Source organism: Taudactylus pleione, unplaced genomic scaffold (assembly GCF_031769625.1).
Source record: "Taudactylus pleione unplaced genomic scaffold, aTauple2 ptg000093l, whole genome shotgun sequence".
NCBI lineage: Eukaryota > Metazoa > Chordata > Amphibia > Anura > Myobatrachidae > Taudactylus > Taudactylus pleione.
The window spans coordinates 22,907,627-22,935,389 of NW_028284495.1; the positions used below are offsets into that span (position 1 = coordinate 22,907,627).

A 27,763-nucleotide genomic window follows, 5' to 3' on the forward strand; every position below is an offset into this window, starting at 1 on the left:
CAGCGAGGGCTGGATGTTAGAAGTATAGCATCAAATCAGCAACAAAGTGGCAGGAGGCAGCAATGTAGCGAAAGGATGGCAATGTAATAATTTGCCCTGACACCTTAATGCGTTTCTCCAGGTCTGGACTCCGGCTTTCTTCAGAAGGAGGGCACATAATTTCTGTGTTCTCAGGCAGACTTTTATTGTGCTCCGAGTCCACACCCATTTAATTAAGAGGTTCAATAATTTACACGTGTGTATTTAACCATGGTCTCACTTGCTAGGTTCAAATAATTATAAAAAAGTGTTTAAATACTGTACAAATTAAACTGAATATAAAGAAGACAAAAAGAGGACTACATACCATAATATTATATTGGCCTCAAATAGCTTAATTTAAATATCACATTTAAACCGATGAACATATATATTTAATCCCAAATTCTTTCCTCCCACTCTATGACCCTTTCAGTCTGGCTTCCGTTCTCTCCACTCCACTGAAACTGCCCTCACGAAAGTCAACAATGACCTTCTTGCTGCCAAATTCAAAGGCCACTACTCTTTACTCCATGACCTCTCTGCTGCTTTTGACACTGTGGACTACCCTCTACTCTTGCAAATCCTTCACTCCCTTGGTCTACGTGACACTGCCCTCTCCTGGCTGTCCTCCTACCTCTCCGATCGTTCCTTCTCTGTCTTCTCTCATGAGTCCTCTCCCCCCGCCCCGTTTGTAGCGAGTCCCGGAGCGAGTGATTTCTCGCTCGCTCCGGGGCGTGCACACTGCCTGGCCATCGACCCACTTGCGAGCCGGTCTAAATCAGGCCCTCAGTGTGCTGGGACACAGAGACAGAGCAGCCCACTGTGAGAACACCCCTCACCCATCCCTCCGGTTAGTGATGGTACAGTGTGGGGAGCTGACTGCTTACTTTTAGTGGCACCCTCTTTGCATGCATGCTAGCCGGGAGCAGTCAGGGAAAGGAGCCAGCTGCAGCATCAACATGTTGTCCAGCACTGAGAGGTGTGCACTGCTTCAGGACTAGCACATGGTGGAAGATGAGGAGGATTCTGATTACAGAAGATTAGGAGTCTGAGCAGGATGATTAGGTGAATGAAGTAAGGTAGCTTCCCTGTTTTGGAACGACAAGTCCCAGCACACTTTGAAAAGCTCTTTCCAGGGCATGGCTGAACTTGTAGTTCCATTGCAGGTGGAGAGACAGGTTGCCCAAAAGTATTTTAAATCAGGGGAAGGCAATGTGTGGGGGATGCAGTCAGTATCCCGACAGTTGGAATGCCGGCGCTTATAATTGCGGTGCCAGAATCCAGACACCCGTCAGAATCCCGACCACCGGCATGGTGGAGGTTAGGTTAAAGCACCGGGGAGGGTTAGCGGTAGGGAGAAGGGGAGGGTTAGAATCCTAACCCTTTCCGGATGCCAGCGTCGGGATTCTGACCGACGGGATCCCAAGCGCCGACATCCTGTACCCAACCCATGTGTGGCACTCAGCTTCTGTGGAACCACACATCCCAGCATGCCTTTCCACAGAGTTAGTTTGTTCTAGCAGCAAAATTGTTGCATGGCATGCTGGGATGTGTGGTACCACTGCAGCTGGTGTGCCAAACGTTGCCTCCATCAGTCCTATATCATTAACCCCATGATCTACACACTGATGTAGTCTGTGTTTGGTCTGCCAGGTGTTTTAGTTGGTGTAAACTAGGGTTGCTATACGTCCTGTAGTAGGGTGCGGTGCAGGTTTACTGCGTCGGCAGGATCCGAAAGTGTCCCGGATTTTTATTTTTGAACTATAGCAACAAAAAGGTATTCTCCAAATGTGCCGTTTTGGCAGGTATAGTACAGTTTTTTACCGATCTGTACTGGCAAAATGAGCTGCAGCGACCTGTACCAGGAATAGCACTCCCCTCCCAGTCCTCTAGCATCTCATGGTATCCCCCTCTGTTCCTTTATTGAACATTAACTTTATAGCCACTACATGTTGATGCCATTGGTTTAATTACTACACAAACAGGTGGCTTCTAGACCATGTGATCTCCTGCATGAATAATGAAAACCGACTCAAGACATTGCCTGTCCAGGAAGGATCAATTTCTTAGTTAAGTATACACTGTCATATGCTTGCTCTGTTTATTCACTAGAGTCCATCAGCTCCTGCAACATTCCACCCCCCCCCCCCCACAGCAGGATGAAAAAGGGGGGGAAATAGCACGTAAGCATGGCATTTCACACAAGGTCATGCCCCTCAACATGAGACCACACCCCCTTTTTGGAAATGTGCTGAAGGCCCCACTTTAGGAGAATTTTAAATTCCCAATCTACCACTGGGTGTTCCACAAGGTTCTTTTCTTGGACCTCTAATATTCTCCCACTATACGTCCTCTCTAGGTGAACTCATCAGCTCCTTTGACCTCCAATATCATCTCTATGCTGGTGATACTCAGATCTGCCTTTCCTCCCCTGACCTCTCCCCCTCTCTCCTCATCGCATCTCCAACTGTCTCTCTGCTATCTCTTCCTGAATGTCCCAGTATTTTCTTAAACTTAATATGTCTAAGACTGAGCTGATCATCTTCCCACCCTCACGCATAACCTCACTTCCCACAATTTCATTATCTATTAACGGCACAACTATCTCCTCCAGCTCCAAAGTGCACTGCCTTGTAGTTATCCTTGACTGTTCCCTCTCGTTCAAACCGCATATCCAGCACCTATCGCAGTCCTGCCATTTCCATTTCAAAAATATTTTCAAGATCAGACCCTTTCTCATCCAGGATGCTACTTAAACCCTTATCCACTCACTGGTCATCTCCAGATTGGACTACTGTGACCACTTCCTATCTGCCTACCTGCTTCCCACCTCTCTCCAATCCAATCTGTCCTCAATGCTGCTGCTCAGCTCATCTTCCTCTTAAACGTTCTACATCTGTCTCCCCTCTCCTACAAGCCCTCAATTAGCTCCCTTTCCCCACCAGAGCTCTATTCAAGGTTCTTGCACTCACTTATAAAGCCCTCACCCATTCCTCTCCCATTTACTTCTCTGACTTCATCTCCCTTCACTCTCCCTTCCAATTTCTTCGCTCAACAAATGCACGTCACCTCTCCTGCCAACTGGCTACTACCTCCCACTCCCAAGATTTTACCCGTGCTGCTCCCCACCTCTGGAGCTCTCTGCCTATCAGACTCTCCAGCTCTTAACAAATGCAGAAAACATAGCGAGGATAAAAAGTGTCTTCGCTGTCAACCATTTCAAATCTACAGAGTCCAGGGGTTCAAATGGGGGAGCTTGTAGCCCCTTAAGAACCAACAACAAATCCCACAGTGCTACCGGTAGAACAAAAGGAGGATGAAAATGCAGAACTCCCTGAAAAACAAAATACTTTCTGTAGGCACACCACTGACCAAAAGAATGCCAAACCATGTAATAGATGCGGGCAGAGGCAAGCTTTCGTGCCCTATGCATCATCTGAATTACAGAACTGGAAAAACCTTTTACTTTTAAGATGGAAGATTCAAAAGCCACACGAGTTAAGTTCGATGCCGGCAGGGACCCTGCGTTAGCAGATCCTGCCATAGAGGAAGAGGATACGGACTGTCTAGGGATAGATTCTGTATGTTGGTGAACCAGCGACGTATGGGGCAAGCCTGAGCCTCCTGTTCCGCCTTACTGCTTGAATTTCCTGAGAACTCTTGGGCGGAGGGAAATCAGAGGAAATAGATGATACGCCAGCTTGAAGGCCCATCTTACTGCCAGTGCGTCCACAAAGGCTGCTGATGGGTCTCTGGACCTGGACCCATACCTGGGGACCTTGTGGTTGTGACGTGATGCCATGAGATCTACTTCTAGTAGACCCCATTTGTTTACCAGAAGCTGAAACACTCCCGGATGGAGAGACCACTCTCCGGCGTGTATGTCCTGGCGACTGTCGTCGGACTGGATCTGAACCGGCCTGCCCTGGGAGCAGGTCATGTGCCCTAACAAGTGCTTTGTATACTGCTCGCAGTTCCAGAATGTTTATTGGCAGAAGACCTTCTTGATTTGTCCATCTTCCCTGAAAGGTGTGATGACCTGTCACTGCCCCCCATCCGCGAAGACTGCCGTCTGTGGTGAGAAGCACCCAATTTGGAATTCAGAATGGGTGCCCTTTGTTCAGATGATCCTTACTTAGCCACCACAGGAAGGAGTGACTAACCTCTGGAGTGAGAAGGATCTTCTGAGACCTTATTAGATGACACTGTCCTTTCCACCTGGAGAGGATCAATTTTTGCTGAGGCCTGGAATGGAACTGAGCATACCCCACCATGTCGAAGGTGAATACAATTGATCTCAGGACCTGCATCGCTAACAGAATGGATATCCTTCAATTGCGTATTCGCAATAATAGAACAGCAATCTTGTTCTCTAGCAGAAACACCCTTTGAGCCCAAGAATCCAGAAGAGCTCCCAGATGTACCATCTGCTGCGTTGGAGAAAGCAATGATGTCTTCCAATTGATGATCCAGCCATGCTTTTGTAGGCAGACTATGGTCAGTTGAAGATGGTTTTGAAAAACCACCGGAGTCTGTGCCAATATCAGAAGATATGGTAGTATTCTGACTCCCTGACGCCTGAGATACGTCGTCATGACCACCATTATTTTGGTAAATACCCGGGGGGCTGTAGTTAGGCCAAAGGGGTAGCCCCCGAAATTGGTAATGTTGATGAAGGACAGCAAACCGTAAGAATTGTTGGTGGGATGGCATAATAGGAACATGCAGATATGCATCCTGAATGTTCAGGAAAACCATATTATCCCCAGGCTCCATTGCCAAAATAATTTACCGGAGAGTTTCCATACAAAACTTGGGTACATGGATAAACCTGTTGAGGGTTTTTAGATTCAGAATAAGGCGATGAACTCCATTCGCTTTCTGAACCAAGAATAGATTGGAATAATAACCCCTTCCCTGTTGCGACACAGGAACTGGGATTATTAACCCCGCTAGCAGCAGGGAGTGAATGGCTTCCTGAAGGGCCAAAGCCTTGACCGCATCTGATGGAGGATCTGTGCAAAAAAAAACAAAAAAAAAAAACACACTTCTGGGGAGGATGCCTCCTGAAAGTGAGGGCATACCCCTGAGAGACCACTTCTTGGAGCCAGGCATCTGTTGTTGTCTGACGCCAGTAATCCGCAAACTGAAGCAGTCGGCCTCCCATCCTGGGGGAGGCCTGCCCCATCATGCCGAATGGTTTGTCGTCTGGTTTAGAAGTTGGACGTTTAGCCGGCCCAGACCTCTAAGTTTGTCGCCTTATAGTCCTGCGAAAACTAGACTGTTTACAGGAAGACTGTTCCCTTGGGTGGCCCTGAGGATGGAAAGACCGAAAAGAAACCTGTCTAGACTTTATTGTAGCCGTAGATGGCAGACTTGCTGACATAGAAGCCACCAGAGTAGCAATTATTTTATCTAACTGCTCCAAAAAGTACTTTGCCATAGAAAGGTAAGACTTCTAGCGCCTTCTTTGATCCTGTATCAGCTTTCTAGAATCTTAACCAAAGGGCCCTGCATGCCCCTATTGAAGCTGCTGATGCATTAGAAGCTAAAATTCCATCATCTACTGCAGCTCCTCACAGATAGGAAGCTGCTTTCCGTATATGGGAGATATACATCATCTGTTCTCTGGTAGCATTTGGTAGAGAGTCTTCCAATGCCCCCATCCATTCTTAAACAGCTTTGGCTACCCAGGCTCCAGCCATAGCTGGACGAGTAACAGCTCCAGATGATGAAAATATTGCTTTAAGGTAGGTTTCAATTTTCCTATCTGTGGAATCCATCAGAGAAGAAGCTGAATAGACAATGTAGCATTTCTGATTAAATGAGTCACATGAGCATCCACAGAAGGAGGTACAGTACCTCCCATTTAGTACATACAGAAGCTGATAAAGGATACAACAATGTTATTCTTTTATTTACATAAACCGTTTATCCGGGGTACCCCATACCTCTTCCAAAAAGCTCAGTGAGCTGTTCAGATACAGGAAACACAGTTTTGGCCACCTTTCGATGGTGATTACACACTGGAGCCTTCTTACTATGAGCTGGTTCATTATCCTGAATATCTAGGATTGATTTAACCGCCCTCACCAAAGAAGGAACATCCACTGTGGACGGATGATCCTCCTCCCCAGAACTAGATCCTGGAGAGAAACCCTGCGCATCATCTGATTCCTCTGATGATGTGTCTGAATCCATATGTTGGGCAGACTGATAAAAAGATAACTTGCGCTTAGGCGCCTTAGTAACTACCGGTCTGTTTTCAACAATAGATGGTGCCGTACTCTGACTAGAATAACCATAAACATCCTTCCAGGAAGAATGCAATAGAGGTGCAAACATGGCATGCTGTGGACACCCCATCCAAGGAGGCAGTGTGGGAGCAGCCATACGATCCACAAACTGATTCATTACCTGGGACAAAGAAGATACCCAAGATGGCTCTTGTCCAGGGACAGGTAAGCTGGACTGGTGAGGTGGGTCTATATAACAAACAACACACAAACCATCCTTAACGTCCTGAGGGGACAAATAAGCCATACATGATTTACATGAAACCAGTACAGAGGGCTCCCCCTCCTGTAATTCCTTTATCATGTTCAAAATACAGGCAATAAAACACAATGTTATGTGACAGCCTTCATAAAATCTAAATGAATGTGAAGTACTCAAAGAAAAACCTCCACCCAAAGGGGATGGAGAGAAAAGACAATGATAGCTATAATTGACAGACAGAAATAACAGACAGTGTCTGTACAGCAGCTAGCAAACAGTCACATACAATGCATATGTAATATAAGTACAATTGACTCTAAATCAATTACACAACCACCAGGAATGGTAGGATATATAGAGCACTATATACCTTAACCAAGGGAGAGGTATACAGGGAGACCGACCCAAACCCTCCTGAGACCAACAGCTACAGCAGCGCACTGATAATGGACCGTTAGCGTCTCATACACGTGGAGGGTAGGTGGAGCAACCCAGACGCGCAGAACCCTTTGTAGGGACTGCGTCTGGGTCATGGGAGGAGCTGCCAGGGAAGTGCCTACCACCCCCAAACTTCATCAACCAGCCGGGTACGCTAACTTCATGACAACAGCAGAATTGCGTCTGCTGCTGATCCCCGGTGTCAGACGATAAGGCCCCGGTGGTCTAGTGAGGATACGGACACTCCCGGGCCCTGACTGCAGCGGCTTCCGGTGCATCTCCGGCACTGGAAGCGAGGAATCGCTTTACCCGACAACTCCATGCGTCCGGTTGCAGTCCAGGTCCCAGCATCGCTGCTAGCAAGCTCAGCCGAGACCTGCCGGATTCACAGCCCTGTTACTGGTGTTGCAACCCGGCGGAGGTAGTATAAGCATCTTAATTCAGACGCCTAGTACTGCTAACCCAAAAACACAGAAATAAAATAAAACAAAATAAAAAAAAGTTTAGGACTGCCAGCACCAAACTAAGAACTGAATGCCTATGGCTAGAGGCGGGGTATATATGGAGGAGAAAGCTTTAACTGTTGGGTGCATGGATCTCTCCAACCACAATATCCCCATGGCATCCCTGTGGATCCCTATGGACCCTGAAGAAGAAACACAATAGGTTTGCATACAACTTTTGCGAGCAGAACTTATACCCAATATGTATCCACGGTGGCAAAATACAGACCCAGACAGCAGGGCCATCCAGGTAAGAGAAGAGTCCTTACAGAGAGGATAGGCCACAAATATGGCGCAAACCTGCTGACTCCAAAAACTTTATCATTAGTCATGTTATTTGATTACCTATAAATGGTGGGTAGGCTTTTGGAGGCATGTGTTACTCATGTAAAGACTTTGGTGATGTGATAAGTTTTATTTTAGTTCAGATGTGATAGGTCGTTCTTCCACTATGGTGTTTGCCAAGTTTATCATTACTGGTGATAGAAATTCTGTGATACCTACTACAATCTTGCTACACTTCTGGGGCCTGCAAAATACAGAAGCTAACTGTATATCATTAATAATTTCTACAGTTTTATATAATGGGTGAAACATATATTAATTCATGTGTTGATAAAACTGCTGTGACCATAACTACAGCATTGTTATTTTATTTTGTGAACGCTTACAGGCAATTTCCTGGGACAGTAGGCAGAAGGGATGTGGTTTTATAACAGAATCTACTTTCCCGGGCTCCTGGAATACATTTCTCCTTTTACAGTACAAATAGTTCTTCTACTCAGAAGCTATTTCAAATGAGCAGTTGGTTTTTTCAGAAGACTTGATAGATAGACTGTGTATTACTACATACACGTTGCTGAAAAATATTCTGACTTACCTGCAATAAATCTTCTACTACTTCTCTGTGTCCAAAATAACATGCAAGATGAAGAGGTGTCCATCCCAAATTAGACTTACTTTTACCTAGAGAGAAATTAATAATTGTTACCTGGTATAGTGTCTTTAACGGATGTGAATACTATAAAATGAGACTAGGCAATCTGTGTCTGGCTGGTGTTAAACTAAAGTCTCAGCATATCCTGGCAGACAAAAGCCTGGTGCAACATCAAGAGAGCAAAAAGTGCCCAGCCCCTGAATTACAGTATATGCTATTAGACACTATAGGAAAGTGTATCGTACCTTGAAGAGAGATAATGTGGCGTTTCACATAGCAACCGATCAGCTTCTGTCATTTACATAGGAAAGTCTATGAAATGACAGTTAGAACCTGATACAGATGTTTCCTCATACATCTAGCCTCAATACGCCATGCAGCGTGACTTTCCTGGCGTGAGTGAGCCGCCAGGTTGCGTGCTACTCTGCTAGTGTCAGGGGTCTTTTTATGCCGAAATTGTGCCTAAGTGACAATGTAATGTGGCTAGGAAGCACCAGCAGACTGTGCAGATTACTTGATATGCGACACTTGTATATCTACAGTATGTCTCACGGGACCTGGCGTTCCAAGAGGGACTTTTTTAGCTCGACTGCAGCAGGGATGTATAAAGACACATCTGTAGGTCATCTTAGCAACTTCTCCACTTTATCTCTCTCGAAGGTCTGATACATCTCACCTTATATCCTGCAAAAGTGAAAATAACACTATTTGCAAAACAAGAATATCACAAAATCTTCACAAGGTCTAAAGTCTTCTTACAGCAATACATACACTGTAGGATTCTGCTTATACTTACAGCGATAAATGGCTGGAGACATGAGGAAGAGTTTGGCATGGCATTTATCAAGTCTAGTGACTTAAGGTCATACAGATGTGTCTCATCTCATCTCTGTGCACTAAACATAACGTGTAAGCGCTTTGCAGCTCTGTAGCGTTGAGCGTCTCTTCGTGCGACTTTTTACCTTCAAATCCGTTTTATTAACAAAGTGATGTGAATAGGACGCACAAGCACACAAAATACTACATTACATTGTCAGCGGCTATGACAGTAACATAGCATTTCATATGCAGATATATAGACATGCTGCATATCATTTTAATCAGCAGAAGCTGTTTGTGCATCATATTCACATCATTTTCGAATAAGACGCATTTTAAAGCACAAAGTCGCATGGAAAGGCGCTCAGCGCCACCGAGTCACACCACGGCATGGTGCGACTAGAAGGGTTGTTTAACGTGCAAGGAAGTAAGACGTATGTGGACACATCTGTACGTACACTGGATACCACATTCTGGCTGCTTACAGAATGTTTGATCACTGTGGTAAACCTGAACAACCCCAAGAAGCAAACGTGGTACTAAATGAAAGGTATCATTCCACAGATACATCTTCTAGAGTCAATAATGGAACTAAAACCAGGAAATCTGGAGAAGTTACAAGGCTCAGCTCCCAGCCCAGACATTTGTGCATGCAGGGCCGAAACTAGGATTTTTGTCACCCGGGGTAAAGCCAAAAATATACAACATAGAGGACGAAAAGGGTGTGTCATTTCGGGACACAGTAATGCCCCTTACAAACACATTCAGCCACACAGTAATGCCCCTTACAAACACATTCAGCCACACAGTAATGCCCCTTACAAACACATTCCGCAACACAGTAATGCCCCTTACAAACACATTCAGCAACACAGTAATGCCCCTTACAAACACATTCAGCATCACAGTAATGCCCCTTACAAACACATTCAGCATCACAGTAATGCACCTTACAAACACATTCAGCAACACAGTAATGCCCCTTGCAACACATTAAGCCACAGTAATGCCCCTTATACATTAAGCCACAGTAAGGCCCCTATTACATTATGCCACAGTAAGGCACCTATTACATTATGCCACAGTAAGGCACAATTTGCCTTCTCTTACCTGCCAGGGACATGGAGTTGGTGAGCTCGAGGTGGCGCAGGACGGGGCTGCCACACGCTGGGGAACTGTCAGTACTGCTGTCATTGTAATGTGGCACCACTCGAGAAACAATCAGAGCTCACGGACCGGCATCCTCTGCTGATTGGCTGCTGGTCCGCGAGCACTGATTGGCTTGTAACCGGCACCACATTAGACTGACGGTGTCTCTGTGCCTCTCAATGCCGGGATGCGGCTCTAAATCCACAAAAGCAGCAACCTAGCCTCCCGGCAGCCTCTTCCCAGGGACCATTTAAAGACGCTGGAAATATATCTATAATAACTATTAAATATAGTTTTAAACAATCGTGCCTCTACAGAGCATGAATCACAGCGCATGAAAACAGGGAAGATTATTTGCCTTTGCAATTAATATTAACCACAATTTGCCCTTTCTCGCAGCTTTCTAGTAGTTCTCGGACTTCTTCCTTGTTTCCATTTCGGGCGTCATGAAGAAGTTGCTCCTCTGCATCACTGTTCATTTCTGAATGGAGATAAATGCAGGTTAACAAGGACTTGTCACAAAAATACAATAAAAATGTGCACTGTCCTAACTAAAATTGCTTTGTAATTAGATTTCATTTTAGTTTCAATTGTCTTCAGTGAATGGAGCAACCAATCATGATCATTATTTACTATGCAACACAGAAGAAAAGCACATACAGTAGTAAGTAGAATGTATGCTTGAGCATAGCATTAATATCAGCTGCCACAGACGGTTGTACATACCATGCTCCGATGAATCTTTGGGCTACACATTGGAACATATGGGAGTTTCACATTCATTTTTCACTTACCCAACTGCAGAGCACATGCTGAAGGAAATCACCTGTGTGTACAGAGCTGGCAAACATTGGCAGGTTTCACCAAGTATTTTAATGATATATTTTATGTCTCTAAAATAATCCCTCACAGACTGCAACAGGATTTATAAATACACAAATAGAATGCATTTTTTTTGGCCATGATGTCCATATCCATCATGGCCATGGCCACTGAAAAAAATTTAGAAAAGAAAAACGAATATCCTTCCAAGAATAAAATGCCTTCTATAAACACTCCCCTTACATATCCTAGCCAATGGGTTACTGATCTATGCCACATGATAAGAGCAAAAGAATCCAGCGTTAAGAATGATGTTTTATACCAGCATAGCACCTCCGCTTCTGATACAACTGACCCAAAATTTGCTCATTCTGGGACGACCATGATTGCTACTTCCAAAATAATAGTATTATGCATCCAGTTGTCCAAGGTTTTGGCTTCTGCAACCTTTAGTCTAAAGATGTGTGGGTTGTTTTACCAAACAAAAGGGCTCAATTAGATGTGATTTACTCATGGCACGATTAAGGGTAGCTGCATGCCGTACTTACAGCACCATGTGCGAGTCAGGGCGAGATCGGGCCATGAAGGGGGCGAATTGCCATGCAGTTGCCAGCGTTTCTACAGTGTTGCACTGGCAACTCGCCTCCTTCGCACCAAATTGGATTGAGTTCAAAGAGGAAAACAAATAGAGTGTAGTCTGTGTGAGTCCAAAAACATACACAATATGATATATGCTCGACTCATGAATGTAATCGAGCCTTGGGTAATATTGCACCATTACCTGCCAAAAATTGCAGATTGAACTGGCTTTCAAACCTTCTGGTAGGTGTCCCTCAGGATACTCAGAAAGGGTTACAGGAACAAAACAAAAAAAGGGGGCGTCGATTTCGCTAGTTTAGAAGTTTGTACCCCAATATTTTTTTTTTTTGCACCCACGAGTACCTTTTTTGGGGTGTCCTGAAGAACCTTTTAACATTTTTTGGACACAGAATCCCTTTGAAGGACATTCCAAGGGGTGCAGGGTACTCTTTTTAAGTCTGCACCCCAAAACCCCAATTCTGCACTTTCTTTCGCCACCTAAGCAGTGGTGAAAACTTAGCCCTGTTTTTCTACAAAGACTTTTCGCACCTGAGAAAAGCTTTAAAACTGAATATGGGGATAAGTGAAAATGGCGAAAAACAGGATTTTGGTACTTAGCGATAAATCCCTTTCTCCGATTCCACAGGGGACACTGGAGTTCAAGACAATGGGGTATAGACGGTGGTAGAGTAGAGCCTGGCACTTTAAATAATTCAGAAGTGTGACTGGCTCCTCCCCCTCTATGCCCCATCAGCCCCAGTTTAAGAACTGAGCCCGAGAGGAGACGGAGGACAATTAGGAAAAAGAGGAGGAGAGGACCACAGAACGGAACAATACCGACTGAAGGAGAACAGAGGAAACCACTGCAGGGAACACATGCAGCCACACAATCATAGAAGGAACCAACAACACTGCAGGTACGCAGCGCCGGGCGGGCGTCCAGTGTCCCCTGTGGAATCGGAGAAAGGGATTTATCGGTAAGTACCAAAATCCTGTTTTCTCCTTCATCCACTAGGGGACACTGGAGTTCAAGACAATGGGGACGTCCCAAAGCCAACCTCCCGGGTGGGAAGCGCGGAGAACTTGTAGACCCTTTGGCAAAACCGAAAACCAGGATCGCCAAGAACTGTAGGCCCAAAGGAAAGGCAAGAGCTGAGGATCAAGTGTCACAGAGCAGAGGAGACAATCAGAACCCCCTGCCAAACAACCACAGAATTCCAGAACGTATAGTGTAATTCGAATGGAATAACGGCTAGCGAGAGAACACCCGCAGATGAAAGCATTAAACAGCGAAGTCGAACATAGGAAGCAATATAATACACAGACAGCAGACCCCCAGCAGTGCTGGACAGAATACATATAGATATAGGTAGAATAACACCATCTACAGAAACAGAGCTGATCCTGTCCACAGACTCCTAACAGGAGTAAACAGGGAGGCAAAAGTCAAGACCGAACAGTCGCCCAGGACCATTCTCGAGGCCCAACAACCACAAGGTTTTAAAACCAGTGGAAGGAAGTCTCCAACAAATAGAGATCTCACTGGGTATGAAGCAGAGGCGGCTTAGAAAGGAATTGTGGTCTCAATTCGTTCAGAGGGTCAGACAGCAACTGAAAACCTGCAGTTATAAATCCCCGTACCAGACCACTGGCAGAGTGTTTGGCAGCCCATCAGTTGCCTGCCTATAGAAACATCAAAACCGCTTGGGACGGGAACTACACTCATGTATGAGGCACTCCGGGTGGGGACTATATGGCACACGCCCTGTGCCTGCCTGAAAGAAATCCAAAGCAACGAGCCCAACCAACAGACAACATCCATCATGATGGAAGTGTGTAGACAGTACAAACTGCTGGCCCGAACATAGTATGAAAACAACCCGGATACCCTGCCAGTTAAAGAGCACGGATGCAACAGCCACCCAGGGAGAGCTACCAATATAGGGAAGCATCCCATACAGCAAGGCTAGAGAACTAGGACAACCATAAAGGTACCCATCAGGTACCTGTCAGATGAAAATATCCACAGATACTGAATAGGAATCGGGCTCCCTGCACAGAACATAATGACTGTCACACTTTAATGTAAATATGTGCCTTAACCCATAGATGCGCTACAGTCCTTGATAACCCCAACAGATTTTAGTAGAATAAAGTGACAATTAATCTGGAACGCTTCACGAATTTTCATGTCAACCTAGAGCAGGGGCTATGTTAATCTTCTATGTAACGTTCCAATTTTTAGTATATGTGCTGCCAAAGCGAGCACTCTCAATGTTGGAACTATGCACCCACACGCCAGGAAAACTCTAAGGTGTAGTAGAGCCACTGATTACAAGAGCGGATGCCTGCTAGTACTGCAGCTAGGGTGCGGAAGGGAGACTTGTAATGTTGGGTTGCATGAAAAGGGAGCATCTTCCGAGGCATTAGTGATGTACCGCTTACCTGTGAGCAACCAGAAGCCCTCTAGACGCTATTCACTGACCTTTTCCATCTCACAGCAACCCGACCAGTCAGGTAGAGAGAGTAGTTCGGTGAGCTAAGAACAAATGCTCTACAGCACGAACTTAAGTCTGGCAATGTTCTCTTGGGAAATACTGTAGAAAACTAGCAAAATGTTTGTGGAGACAAGAAGGTTGTACAACAAGACTGTATACCTGAGCTTGTTACATTAGGGATGTGTATACTTATAGAGATTATATATATACCCCAATTACGGTCTGCTAGTGCATCAATACATGTATACCTATAATGGTGAAGTGCGTTTTAGTTAAAAGGTGGATTTAAATAAGACCTTGTACCGGTCAAGATACACACAGAAATTTACCTATTTGATGATGGATCCCCACCAGTGACCCTTGAAAGTTATAGTGATGACAACAAGAGGGATTGAAAATTGAACCGCAGGGCCAAGGATTTACTTGATACTCACCATCTGATAAAGCCAGACCTGACCCTGCCTATTCGGCAGGTGGCCCTAGGCCTTCAGGCACGGGAGCAGTAACTGCAGTCTGTTGTCATTTAAATAATTAGGTCCTGAGGATGTGTGGATTCTCTATGTACTGATAGGAAGTGAATCTAGGGGCCACTTTATAGCCTCATTTTATCGGTATATTGACTAGACAATAATATTGAGTACTGGAATCTATACTGAGAAAGGCACCTGTACATAGACAGAGTGCATAAGGTATCCCAAGTAAAGAAGGGATATATATATCTGTAGAGAAAACCCCAGTTAGGGTTAAAAAACAAAAAACAAAACAGGTTTTCCCAAATATTAGGAAATATTCATACAAGGAATGTGAATATATATATGTACATATACACAAACACACACCCGTCAAACATAGTTGCAAGAGAAGGCAATCTCTTTGACGGAAGAGGGAAGTTAGTACCAACATGGAATGTTTACTTGTCAAGACTCCTTCACCAGGAGATCATCATTCTATAATATATATATATATATATATATATATATATATATACACATACACACACATCCATATATATATATGAATCCATATCCACATATATCTACATCTCCTATAAGTTTGCTCCACTATATCCATGTGTGGACATACAAGAGGGCCCCAGGACATGCATAGGGTCCATACTAGAACAATGCCTTAGGGAATTGTGACTATCACAATGTAAGCTGCAGAACATGACTGTAGTCTATAGAGCCACCATTTTATATATACAGTATATGGATATAGTAATTGTACCAAACTACCGCATCAGGAGAGTCCAGCCTCCAATCGCAGGATCCTCCTTTCTAAAATATGCTAGGTATCAGACAAAACTGATAACAGATCCTCCACTGTCTTTACGGTAAGGATCAGAAGCGATACATACATATATTTCCATAATGTATACGCGTACATACATCCAGATCAATAGGTGACAATATTATTTAATATGAGCAACAGTAAAGCCATGGAAGGATAAGCCTACAGCACCTGGTACTCCAAGGCAAAACTCCCATTCAAGTACTAACCAGGCCTGACCCTGCTTAGCTTCCGAGATCAGATGAGATTGAGCGTGTTGAGGGTGTGTGTCGTAGGCACTGAGCCAAGACCTTGGTTGAGCCCCGGACAATTCACTCCAGATATATATATATATATATATATATATATATATGTTCCAAAATAGGGCTTATGTATAAAATACAAATATATACATATGTGTGGCTTACCTCCTTGCAGGGAGACTGCTCATGTGCAGCGTGTGGCCGTCATTCTGCTACGGCGTTGGGGCCTGGATATCTTAACAGCGCGATGTCCCAGACTGGTTTAGATCCTGGGATCCTTCTGTCACTGGTGTACTCGCCTTATCAGGTGAGCCATGTGAGCTCCTGTTCAACCCGCTTTTTCAAAGTGGGAATCAAAGACAACTTCAGTGCAATGAAATATACTGCAGTATACTTGATGTATACAGGCCTATGTGACACAGACATAGATCAATCGGCAGATCATGTGGAGGGCAAGTGACATGGACACAGCCTCTATATTAGGCTGTGGGAATGTTCCTCTCTGAGCTAGTGTCAGGCCCGGACGCTCACTCTATAATAGTGGCGGTGAGTCCTGTTATATGTAGAGGTGCTGCTCTTCAATATGAGTACTGATTAATACTTAATCAGACAGACTCCTGCAGCCATCTTGAGATAGACAATTGTTAACTAGTCATAACTATCCTCTACACAGTAACATCACAATGACGTAAGGCAGCAGTTAGGATAGTTGTGGGGCCGGCTGTTTTCAGTGCTCTCCCGTCTAACAATTCACTGTGGAATCTGACCACCATATAGGAACTACCGAGATATATAAAGTTTAATTTGGAACTTGCCGCTGCGTAACTTGGTAAGCAGGAAGACTGCTACACTGCGCTCAGTATGCCATCAGCATAATCTATCCCAGCATTATAGTATAATAGAGACCAACTAGGTTCCATCCAGATCTGCAGCTGCCCATATATATATATATATATATATATATATATATATATATATATATATATACACACACACATATATATGTATATGTATACATACACACACACACACACACACACACACACACACACGCATACATATATATGTATATATACACATATATACACCACACATACATACATGCACAGGGCAGAAGACAAAACTGGGTAATAACCGACAGGCACACATATATGCATATATACACATACACATGCAGGGATGCCGCGCATATACATATAAACACATGCATACCCCATGTAGGTATGCATGCACAGTGTCATATACATTAGGAAGAGCAATGTTTTAATAAATCTGCACTGTACAGCGCGTCATGATAGGCTTAGCAAATGCCCTGGAGCAGTAATGGCCGCCAGACCTAAGCCACGCCCCCACACCGCCGGGTATAGCCCGTCGCTAACTCGCCCAGTCTGAACCGGCATATTTTTATATATATATATATATATATATATATATATATATATATATATATATATATATATAGCTCCCGCTAATGGCGGCCGTTTAGCACGCCTACCGCGGCACTACACCTCCCGTTCTTTGGGGAGGACCCGATTGCGACGGGTCAGTCAGCGCTGCACTGCCTTGGGATCAGCGGTGCAGCGTCTCCTTAACAAGAGGGAGAGAAGAATGGCGCTGTTATTAGCGCGCCTCAACAGCCACACGGGAGTTGATAACAGCCGCTCAGTCAGTAAACAGGGCGCGCTGGAGCGGTGTCTAAATGCTCCTCTCAATGCCGTCGCCGGGGCTTCTACAATACAAGCTCCGGCGCGGCTAATAGCAACACTGTGTTTCCTCCCCTCATTAAATAGATGGGGGGGATCAGAGCTAGGCCTAAGACAGAGACCCGGACGCTGACTGCCGATCCGGGTCTCGTCAGCAGCTCTGCAATGCCAGTTTTCTGGCAGAGGAAAGGAGGCTGTAATAGCCGCGCAGCGCGCGCTTCCCTGAGCCCAGCTTTTGGCCCACCACTCCAGCTAGTCAGGAGTGGTGGGATATACTTACGGGCTGCTGCGGCCGGGATGCTGGGCTTGAGGGGGCGGCGAGGAACCCGGACACATGCCGGTGTCAGCAGTGGCGGGTCCTCGCAGGGTCCGATGACCCCATCTGCTGGTGCCCCCTCCTCAGGGTCACCGGACACAGGCTGCAGTAGCCGTGGCGGTGCCCTTCCCGGCGGCTCCCACGTAGCAGGCAGACTGCCACAGCAAGAAGTCTGCCTGTCCTCAATGCTTTAAAATTATATGAAAACGCTGGAGACAGCCTGATGTGCGACCGGCTCTCTCGGGCACATTCTAAAAACTGGGGCTGATGGGCATAGAGGGGGAGGAGCCAGTCACACTTCTGAATTATATAAAGTGCCAGGCTCTACTCTACCACCGTCTATACCACCATTGTCTTGAACTCCAGTGTCCCCTAGTGGATGAAGGAGAAATTATGTCATCGGCGATAAATTATCGTCGATAATGGACTTTTCGCTCCAAATTTAATATGCTCCTAAGTCTCTCAATCAGCATGTTCCATTTGCAGGTTCAGTCGCACACAGATAATACAAGTGTTGCATATCAAATTAATCAGCACAATCTCCTGGTGTGTCCTAATGTGCCAAAAAAAAAAAAAAGCTGCACGGAACCAGGCGTCTCACTCACGCCAGGCATAGCATGTTGTATTGCATACTGAGGCTGAGCAAGGACACATCTATAGGTAATAAACCTGAAACAGACATGTTAGGATATATGTCAATAATAGAGCTATCAAGTGTACTGAGCTTGTTGAAAACTGAAAAGTATCATATCTGCATACATAAAACTCTAAAGATCTTACATTTGCATAATAACGTCATGTGTTACAGAAACATTTGTACTGGTTCCTCTTTGTAGAGCAGTCAGATTTGTATAAGTGTTCTACTGTGGAAAGAAATGATTTACCACACAAATGTCAAATCTTTAGCAGAAAAATGAAAATTTAGCCATAGGCAAAAAGGTTGAAAGGCCTCTAAAAACCCTGCAGTAGCCCCAGGACATGGCTTTTTGGAGACATTTGGGTAAATTCAGTTAGGAGCGAGTTTGCAAAAGAGTTTGTTACATGAAACTTGCATACATTGCGTGAATGCACGCACCCAAGATATACAAGGTTCAAATGTCCTGTCATTGAAGGAAAAAAAAATTTCAGGAAAAGACGCTCGGCGCTACAGAGTCACACCACGCCATGGCACGACTAGAAGGGCTGTTTAGTGTGCAAGGGGGCTAGATGTACGTGGACACATCTGTATTTCAACCCCTCCAAGTGTGAGATTGCGCATTACGTGAGGTGTACCTGCACAAGAGGGACTGACATGTCTTGGCCAAATTATGGTACAGATGTGCCCACATATATCTATCCTCCATGCACTACAAGTCGCGTTACACATAACGCATGAGTGCCGTGTGATTCTAACGCTGTGTCTTTTCGTGCAACTTTTTCCATTCAAATGCGTCTCATTTGCACAGCTAATGAGAATAGCATGCAAATTGCTACATTACACTGTCATTGTATATCATTTTAAAGCAGCAGAAGCTGCTTGTGCGTTCCATTTGCACCGCTGTGCGAATAAGACGCATTTGAAGGAAAAAAAAATTGCACGAAAAGACGCTCGGTGCTACAGAGTCACACCACGGCATGGCACGACTAGAAGGGCTGTTTAGTGTGCAAGGGGGCTAGATGTACGTGGACACATCTGTATTTCAACCCCTCCAAGTGTGAGATTGGGTCTCGCTACAAAGGGGGCGTGCTGTCGATGGTGAGTGACAGCCCGTCCCCTTTGGTGGGCATGCCGGGGGCGTGGCTGGCCAGACGGAGGTATTCCCATGGGAACGCCTACCGTCTGGGGCCGGCCCCTCTGACATCACAAGTGATGTCAGTGGGAGTGCTTTTGGCTCTGTCAGAGCCGAAAGCACTCCAGGGCTTGCGGCAGACGAGACCCTACCACAAGAGCCTCATCGCAAGCCTGATGGTCGTGATGGTCTTGACCATCGCGACCATCTTTTTGGCCGCTCACTATAGCTGTGGGTGGTCACCCACAGCTATGCGAGCGGCCAGGAGGCCGCTCTAAAAAAGAGAAGGAGGGCCCTGATTCAGAGCGAGCGGCTCTGAATCAGGGCCTGTGTCCTGACATTTTTACCTTAAACAAAAAAAAAAGAAAGATTTTTCCCTACCTTTTCTTGCTACGCAAACAATTTTTTTCATTTCCTCTGAAAAGTCATTTCAAGTTTGGAGCTGAATTTCAAATGTAATTTGCTTTGTGAGTTCACAGGACCCAACTCACACCTAATTGAATTGACCACATTGATATTATTCTCCTTTATATGGCGTCACCAAGTGTACGTAACGTTATGCAGGGAGATTTACAATTGTATAAGCAAACAATACAATATAAAAAGCAAAAATAGATGCAAAAGGGTGGACGCTCATACCCATGAGAGCTTACAGTATAAAGGGATGGTACAGATAGAAAATTCAGAATGAAAGTGATTCCAGATCAACTAAAAAAAGACACAGAAAAGTTATTTTTGTAACTCATTATAATACTTATACAACTCACACACATCACAATAAACCTCTCTTCACAGTTCTACTTCTAAGGCTGGGTACACACCTGGCCAACAATTCGGCCGCTGACCTTTTGAACGATGGTAAGTGCATGCCCACTTGCCAATCGGTCCGAAGATGTGTCTGCACTGAACATCACAACTAGGAAGGCATTTAAATTTGCCCGCTCGGTCGAGATGTCAGTATTTTTTACATGCACACAATGTGAAACCATAATGCAATTCTACATCAAGCACAAAATCTGCAGGGTTCACTTCACACTTAAAAAAAACAACAGTATAAAACTCCAACACATGGAGTTCAGATATATACCAAGAGATATATTTTTTCTATGAAGTCAGTATAATTGGTAATTCTCCTTCCCTAAATAAAAAGTCTAGTTACACTTCTGAAGGGAATGGTTCTATTAGGTTTCCCCTGCACTACGGAAATTTGGGGTCCGAGGCCTGCACAAGAGGGATTGCAAGTGTCACTATTTTGGAGTTTTGTACATATGGCAGTGGTTCCCAAACTGGGTGTCTCAGGGCACTTGCAGGGGTGCCTTGAGTTGGTGGTCAAGTACCAAATAAATGTATTTTTTAGCCAGTGTGATTGGCAGTCATTAGCACTGGTTTTGCCTATGAAAAAATGTGGACAAAAAGGAGCGCAGCCCTGTCAACCACCACACAACTAAACCCAAAGGGTGACAGAAGCACAATTTACTTCATTTAAATTTTGCTGAATTTCTCCATAATAAACTTTTGTTCCATGGGTGCCGTGGTAAAAATGCTGATACTCTAGGGCACCGTGATTCAAAAAAGTTTGGAAACCACTGACATAGGGGTTAGATTGTAGTCCTCATTTATAATAATAATAATGGGGTTTGTAATCTGCACCATTAGCCTTTTGCAGGAGATTGTAGGCTATTAGTGCATACATAAAATGATGCACAGCAGAAACTATAGTTTCTGCATCATTTTATAAAAAAAAAACTGCCTGGATACATAGGTCCGTAAGTCTCTTTTATTGTTCTTTATTATTAAATTTCGAAAGGGGCATACACACTGTCAGCTATAACAGGACGATGTGAATAATAACGATACCGATTATATCGTTATCGCTCATATCGTCCTGTTTTTGGGCACTTCCAACCCCCAAACGATGGTCGATGCGCGGGCACGGATGGTCGATATCGACTATCAATCATCGCCCATGCATGCAGGCCAACCTGGTCGATATAGCCTGGTTACTATAGGGACCCATGATCGTTGGGGGTTGGTGCATGTGCTGGATGTTCGATATCGAACATCCAGCACATGCAGGACGATCAGACAACGATATCTGATCGTCCCGTGCGTATGGAGCTTTACTATTTTTTACTCCTTTATGTAAACGATCTTTCCCACCGTTGACTATTTACAACCCCCGTCTCCTAGAATTATTCCAGTAGCTGTACCATGCCACTTTTATGCTCAGTCACAACAAAAGTCAGTTCAGTGCACTGTAAAGCCATGCTGTAATGTAGCCTATTACTGTCACGTGGTTGTCAGGTGTTTTACACTAAAACCGTAATTAGCTCTCTCACTTGTTGCTCACAGCTCAGTCATGTGACACACAGCGCACACATACTGCACAATTACAGCTGTGCCCAGCAACTCAAGCTACATAGCAACACAGAGCCTACATTCATAAATGAGTCATCTATGACACATGCATAATAACATAAGGACATTTTATTAATGCACAAGTGTGCAAAGCGACCCGAGGACACTGTATTGTGTAACATGGTCCTTACTGCTGCCGTGCTCATGTTGCAGTGTGTACAGTCAGTGAGCTGCACTTACCAGAGAAAATGCTCCACACCACCGTTATATAACACCCGTCAGAAAGCCTCCCGCTACCTAGCCCGCCCCAGGCACTAGCAACAGAGATGGAGCCTGTAGAGGAGTTCCCCAACCAGCAGTAGCCCCTCCTCCTTACACATGGCTCGTATTATGTACATAGTACTTCCTGTGTATCTCCCCAATGAGGGAGACGCTGTGTATTCTGTGTTCTTCTACTGCAGCAATGAGGCTGATATAACTAGCTGAATTTAGCCTCATCATTATTATTGTGATTGTTATACATTCACATATACAGTATACATTGTTGCAGAATGGATTTACAGCCTCTGAGTAAGTAAATTGTATTTGAAGAGTTTATTCCCAAAAATATCAGCTGTCTCTGAGCAGGGACATGTTTTCAGGTTTTCCATTCCATGAACATAATTTTTTTATGGTCAACATTACACTTGGGCAGAACTATGGGAGACAATGGAGGCGCCTGCCGCCAGGCTCCAGCAGGGGAACCTCCTCCATTGCCCACAATACATTCACCCCACTTAGGGCTGTAGCTATGTACCCGGAGTGTACCATTACGGCCGCCCAATACATGGCACCTCTTCCCGGCACCTGAGAAGCCACCATACCTTCCAACATTTGGAAATGACAAGGAGGGATAGGTCGCGCGCCTCCGAAAGGGGCGTGGCTTATAGTAAAAGGGGCGTTGCCTATGGGAAATGGGGCGCAGCCTCGAGGCTATCCCTGTCTTCGTCACTTAGGGGGCGTGCCCAGCATCTCGGAGCCTGCACACATGAGAACAGATGCCGTGTGCATGCTATGCAGAGCAGCGGTTTGTGCTCTCCCCAACTTCCCTCCCTCCCACCAACTGTCCCACCGCTGAATGTGGGACAGTTGGGAGGTATGCCATACACTAGTGGAGAGCTCCATGTCAAACCATCAGCTGCTGCCTTCATTTATCTATAACCTGTCCCTACTCATTAGTGTTGCTGCTCCTCATTAGCTTCTTTTGTCAGTGTGACACGTCCAGTGCCCTCATCACCCACAACTCTCTGTCTCACTCCTCCCTGGTGGGTGTATCTGCATGTGAAATGCAACATTACAGTGTCAGCGGCTGTGAAGAGGGGCACCAAATTATAACTTGCCTCCGGGTGTCTGAGATGAACTTACGCCACTGATTACACTAGCTCATTGTTTACATAATTAGAAATGTTTTATGTTCAAAGTGAAAATTGTATTTTGAGAAAACAGGGGTCCAAGGTCTGGCAGTAGGGTGCTCTTAAATATTGTTTGGTATACATTTTGGCTACATTGTTTTTTTTGTGTCAGTAAATTTACTGATGGTTGGGCATCATTGATGATGTGTTTGTGAGTTGCTGTGTCATATGCATGGCATGTGTGTTCATCTGGATAATGTGAAGAATAGCCTCTCAGCTCTAATGTAGATTATCTAATGTAGATTCAGTCTGCGGGGGATGTAGTTAGGATCCTGAAGGTCAGAATACCTGCTCCAGAATACCAGCTCCGGAATCCCAACGGTCACAATCCCGATGGTGAGTGTTAGGGTTAGGCACTAGGGGGAGGGTTAGGCTGCGGGAGGGGACGGCTTTGGTTAAGGGGCCCATACACCAGCCAACAGATTGCCCAATCATCAGATCAGAAGCGGCAATATGATAGATTGCTGACCATCGATGGCTGCCAGTCGACATTTACGAACATCAATGGTCACCGATCTGTCAGTGGATCGGTGAAATTCTACATGTTAAAAGTCACCTATTTGCAAATCACAATCATATTTTGATCATGATCGGGAAATCAGCGAAATCCAACATGTTCAGGGGATCGCAGAATTACGACAATAAGTTGCTGATGTATGGGGGCCTTTGGACTGCGGGAGGGGAGGGTTAGGCTGCCAAAGGGGATGGTTAGCGTTAAACTGTAGGAGGGCTGGGTTAGGGGGAATAGTTACCAACATACGTCAGGATTTTGACCATCTGGATTTCCGAGCTGGCATTGTGACCGCCAGGATTCTGACCTCCAGGACCTTGTACCCAACCATCTGCGGGGTATATGAAATAATCCTAGGAGCAGTGCCGTCACTAGGGGGCATGCGGGCAGCACCAGGTGACACCATTCAAAGGAGTGACACCTAAATAGCAGAGCTGCTTTGCTATTTGGGCGTCACTCCCTCAGATGGTGTCACTGTGGTGCTAGCAGCGGCAATGGATGATGTGTATGCGCACGTCATCCATTACACACACCCTGTGACAGGAGAGGCTGGAGGCTTCCCAACAGGTCTATGAGCACTGGGCAAGGCCCCAGAATTTACGACAATGGGGGCGTGACATGCTCTCACGACCCCGAAACGGAACAACTCAGGTGTGTGCGCTATATAAATAACTGGTAATAAATAAATAAAAATAAGGTGGCAAGGTCAAGCGCCCCTTCGGTGCTCAGGTGTCAGTGGGTGCCACACTGGATGTCACCACCCATTGTGATGCCTCTGCCTTGGAGAGTGGTAATGTGTAGAGAGATAAAAAACCAACCAATCAGCTTCTAACTTCCATTTTTCAAACAGCCTGTAAAATGACAGGAGATGATTGGTTGGAACTTTATATCTCTCCACTTTATCTCTCTCCAGGCTCTACTTAGTAGTGTCTGTGTTCTGCCCGGAACGCAACATCCACCATCTTCTATTAAAATTTAAAACACATTACACATTACAAAACTTTTGCTATATGGTTTATATAATGTATATTCAATAAAATCTATTAAATAAAAAAAATGTTCATTACAATGGGAAAAGTGTCAGTTTAAACACTTTATACAATGGTATTTTAGATTGTAAGCTCTTATGAGCGCTCATTACTAATCTTTGTAAACTCACGATGCCTTATATCTACTTACTCTGTATAATGGTTCATGAGGAGTTGGGCATTATAAATCTCTAAGGTTACATCCAGTCAGACTTTTTTTTCCCTTGAATAGAAATGCACTCATCTAGACGTTACCTTAATTTGCACCTGACCTAAGTGGCTTCTGGGCACGCTAGCTGGACGGATCTGTGATTTTATTTATACTTTCCTTCCGTTGCAAATTACAGTTTGAGTCTCCCATATCCAAATATTCTGAAATATGGATTTTTTTTAGCATGACTGAGATAGTAAAACCTTTGCTTTTTGATGTTTTAATGAAATTTCATGTATGTACACAAACTTTGTTTGATGCCCAAAATTATTAAAAATATAGTATAAAATGACCTTCAGGCTGTGTGTATATGGTGTATATAATACATAAATGCATTCTGTGTTTAGATTTGGTTCCCATTCCCAAGATCTCATTATGGTATTGTGACAACTTGGGGTAATTAGCCTGGTAGATTGGTGTCCGTGGTGCAGTGATTAGGTGCAGAATTAGAGTCCACTCGTGACATTCCAATGAAATAAATGAACATGGTGCTTTACTTCCAGCATGGAAACCAGTAAACAGAAATAAAATAATAAACAACGTAGTCCTTTCTTAGGGCACTAGCTCACTTCTTGAACCCTCTCTATAGAAGCAGCTAATCTGCATGACAGTCTTTCACAGTCTCTGAGATTTGTGGTCCTTCCTGCCACATGCAGGACTGGACACTGGAGGCCTGGTATAGCTTTCTCAGCTTGTTGGCTGCCACCTCTCACAAGGACAGTGTCAAACGTATATGGATCTGCCTGCCTCCTTGCAGGTATGATCCTGACCACCTGGTCTGCTTCACTCACACTGCAGCCCCACCTGGACTGTCTGGCTGTGTCCACCAGCAACCTCACCTGGGCTCTGGTCATATGGCAGCCATTACACATCTTCCCACAATGCTTTTGTACTCTGTGTGGGCGGATCTCTCCTGCCACACACAGAATCTGCTGCTCACCAGCACCATCTCTGGTGATACTGCCATAGTATGCAATTATTCCAAAATACGGAAAAATCTGATATCCAAAATAAGTCTGGTCCCAAGCAGTTTGGATATGAAAGACTCAACCTGTATATATTTTTGTGGGTTTTTTTGTACTATGCATCAGGGTTTGTCCTTTGGGCATGTTCAAGGTAATTTCCAAGCATTTTAGTGAGGGTTATGTCTGGCATTATCTTGCATGTAACACATACACTGTAAATATACTACAATCTGCTATGATATTTATATTTAACATTTATTTACATTGCGCTAGCACTTAAGATAATCCTTTCCCAACTGTGTGGCTGAATTGGTCAGATCATTTTTATATACCACGTAAATATCTGCCATTTTGTCAACATGGTTAGTTTATTCTATATTTGCCTTTTTAGTACACATACTTACCAACAATATAAAAACATTCAACACATAAATATGCCCCTCCCATGATTCACCAAACCAAACTCCTTCTCTGTCTGTCCCTCAGATGCCTGCTTTATGGGCCGATTCAGCAGAGGACAGAAGTGCAAAGCCGCACACAAGCAGCTTTGCAATTCCGTTCTTGCTAATATGGTAATGCAGCAGGAGGCATCATTCCTCCTGCATGTGTTAATGATACGAGCTGCGTCCTTGGATGCAGCATTGGATCATCTGCGTGCTCCTCGGCTAGCTGAGTGACCACAGGGTCATGCAGACCGGTCATCTCAAATTAGGGAAAGACGCCAGAAAATCTCTGTGAGCCGGCGGCGATACTGGCCTTTTCCCTCCCCCCACAACGGCCACCCCCTCCCCACCCAAAAATGGCAGCAGACTGTCAATCACTGATACTGGCAAATAATGTAGGTCATGTGATTTAGTATGTCCAATCAAGTTAGTTGGATTTCTGTCATTATAACACACCATTATATATATAAAGAAGAGATAACTTAATATGGGGCAAATCTGAAACCTTAACTTATTAAATTCCAACTAAAAAAAGAAAATGCCTTATTTACATTTAAACTTTATCTGTCACATAAAAATAGGGTAGGCAGCTAGTTGATTCAAGATTCACCCTATCAACTCACTAGGAATTAGTGACATCACAGAGGTACGAGGCACAAAGTGTGTTAGCAGTTCCTAGCGCACTGAAAGGCTGCATTGCCAAAGGAAGTTCTACCTGTATAACTTCTAATCCATAAACACCTCACTTATTTTATATATGAACAGTTTCCAAGAAGAAAACAACCGATTATGACATCACAGTGTGTGATGTCACTATCAATGCTACTTATCCTCCTCTCCCAGGCACAGGCCTCTGATTTGCAATGGAGCGGATACATAGCAGCATGTTATGGTTCCTATGCTGTGAGTAGCCTAACAACCTTTAGCACTTTAGGAACATTATTTTATATTTATTTTTCAAAATGTAATGCAAATACATTTCTTACATTTCTTTACATAGACACCAGGGGCTAAATTTACTAAGAATCGGGATTGGCCCGATTTGCAAAGTGATTCATCTTGGTATAAATCGCCGGAACTCGGGTGTTTTTTTTTCACTTTTTTTTTAAAATAAATTTACCAACAGGTGATTTGAGGCTAAACAAGTTTGCCAATGGTGATGTAGATCAAGATTCTCGGGTGATTTGTAAGCAAGCTCGAGTGAGTTATCTC

General features: G+C 44.6%; 1 protein-coding gene and 1 non-coding gene across 5 annotated transcripts in view; both read right to left on the reverse strand.

Moving 5' to 3' along the window:
• OSBPL1A (oxysterol binding protein like 1A) overlaps positions 1 to 22,295 on the reverse strand; it is a 200,249-nt gene extending 177,954 nt beyond the window's left edge. For 2 of the 4 annotated variants that reach the window (XM_088469602.1, XM_088469600.1), the window contains exons 1-3: positions 22,183 to 22,295; positions 10,724 to 10,846; positions 8,341 to 8,426 (exon numbers count right to left, since the gene is read on the reverse strand). In XM_088469602.1, coding sequence (XP_088325728.1) covers positions 8,341 to 8,426; positions 10,724 to 10,844 — 207 coding nt within the window. In that variant the 5' untranslated portion in view covers positions 10,845 to 10,846; positions 22,183 to 22,295. Of the gene's footprint in view, positions 1 to 8,340; positions 8,427 to 8,954; positions 9,082 to 10,723; positions 10,847 to 22,182 lie in introns of those variants that run through there. The other 2 variants (XM_088469601.1, XM_088469603.1) reach the window with 2 other exon arrangements.
• On the reverse strand, positions 13,928 to 14,035 carry LOC148526880 (U6 spliceosomal RNA). The gene has a single exon (XR_015878219.1). It is a non-coding gene; the product is annotated as a U6 spliceosomal RNA (small nuclear RNA).
• Positions 22,296 to 27,763: the final 5,468 nt, after the last annotated feature.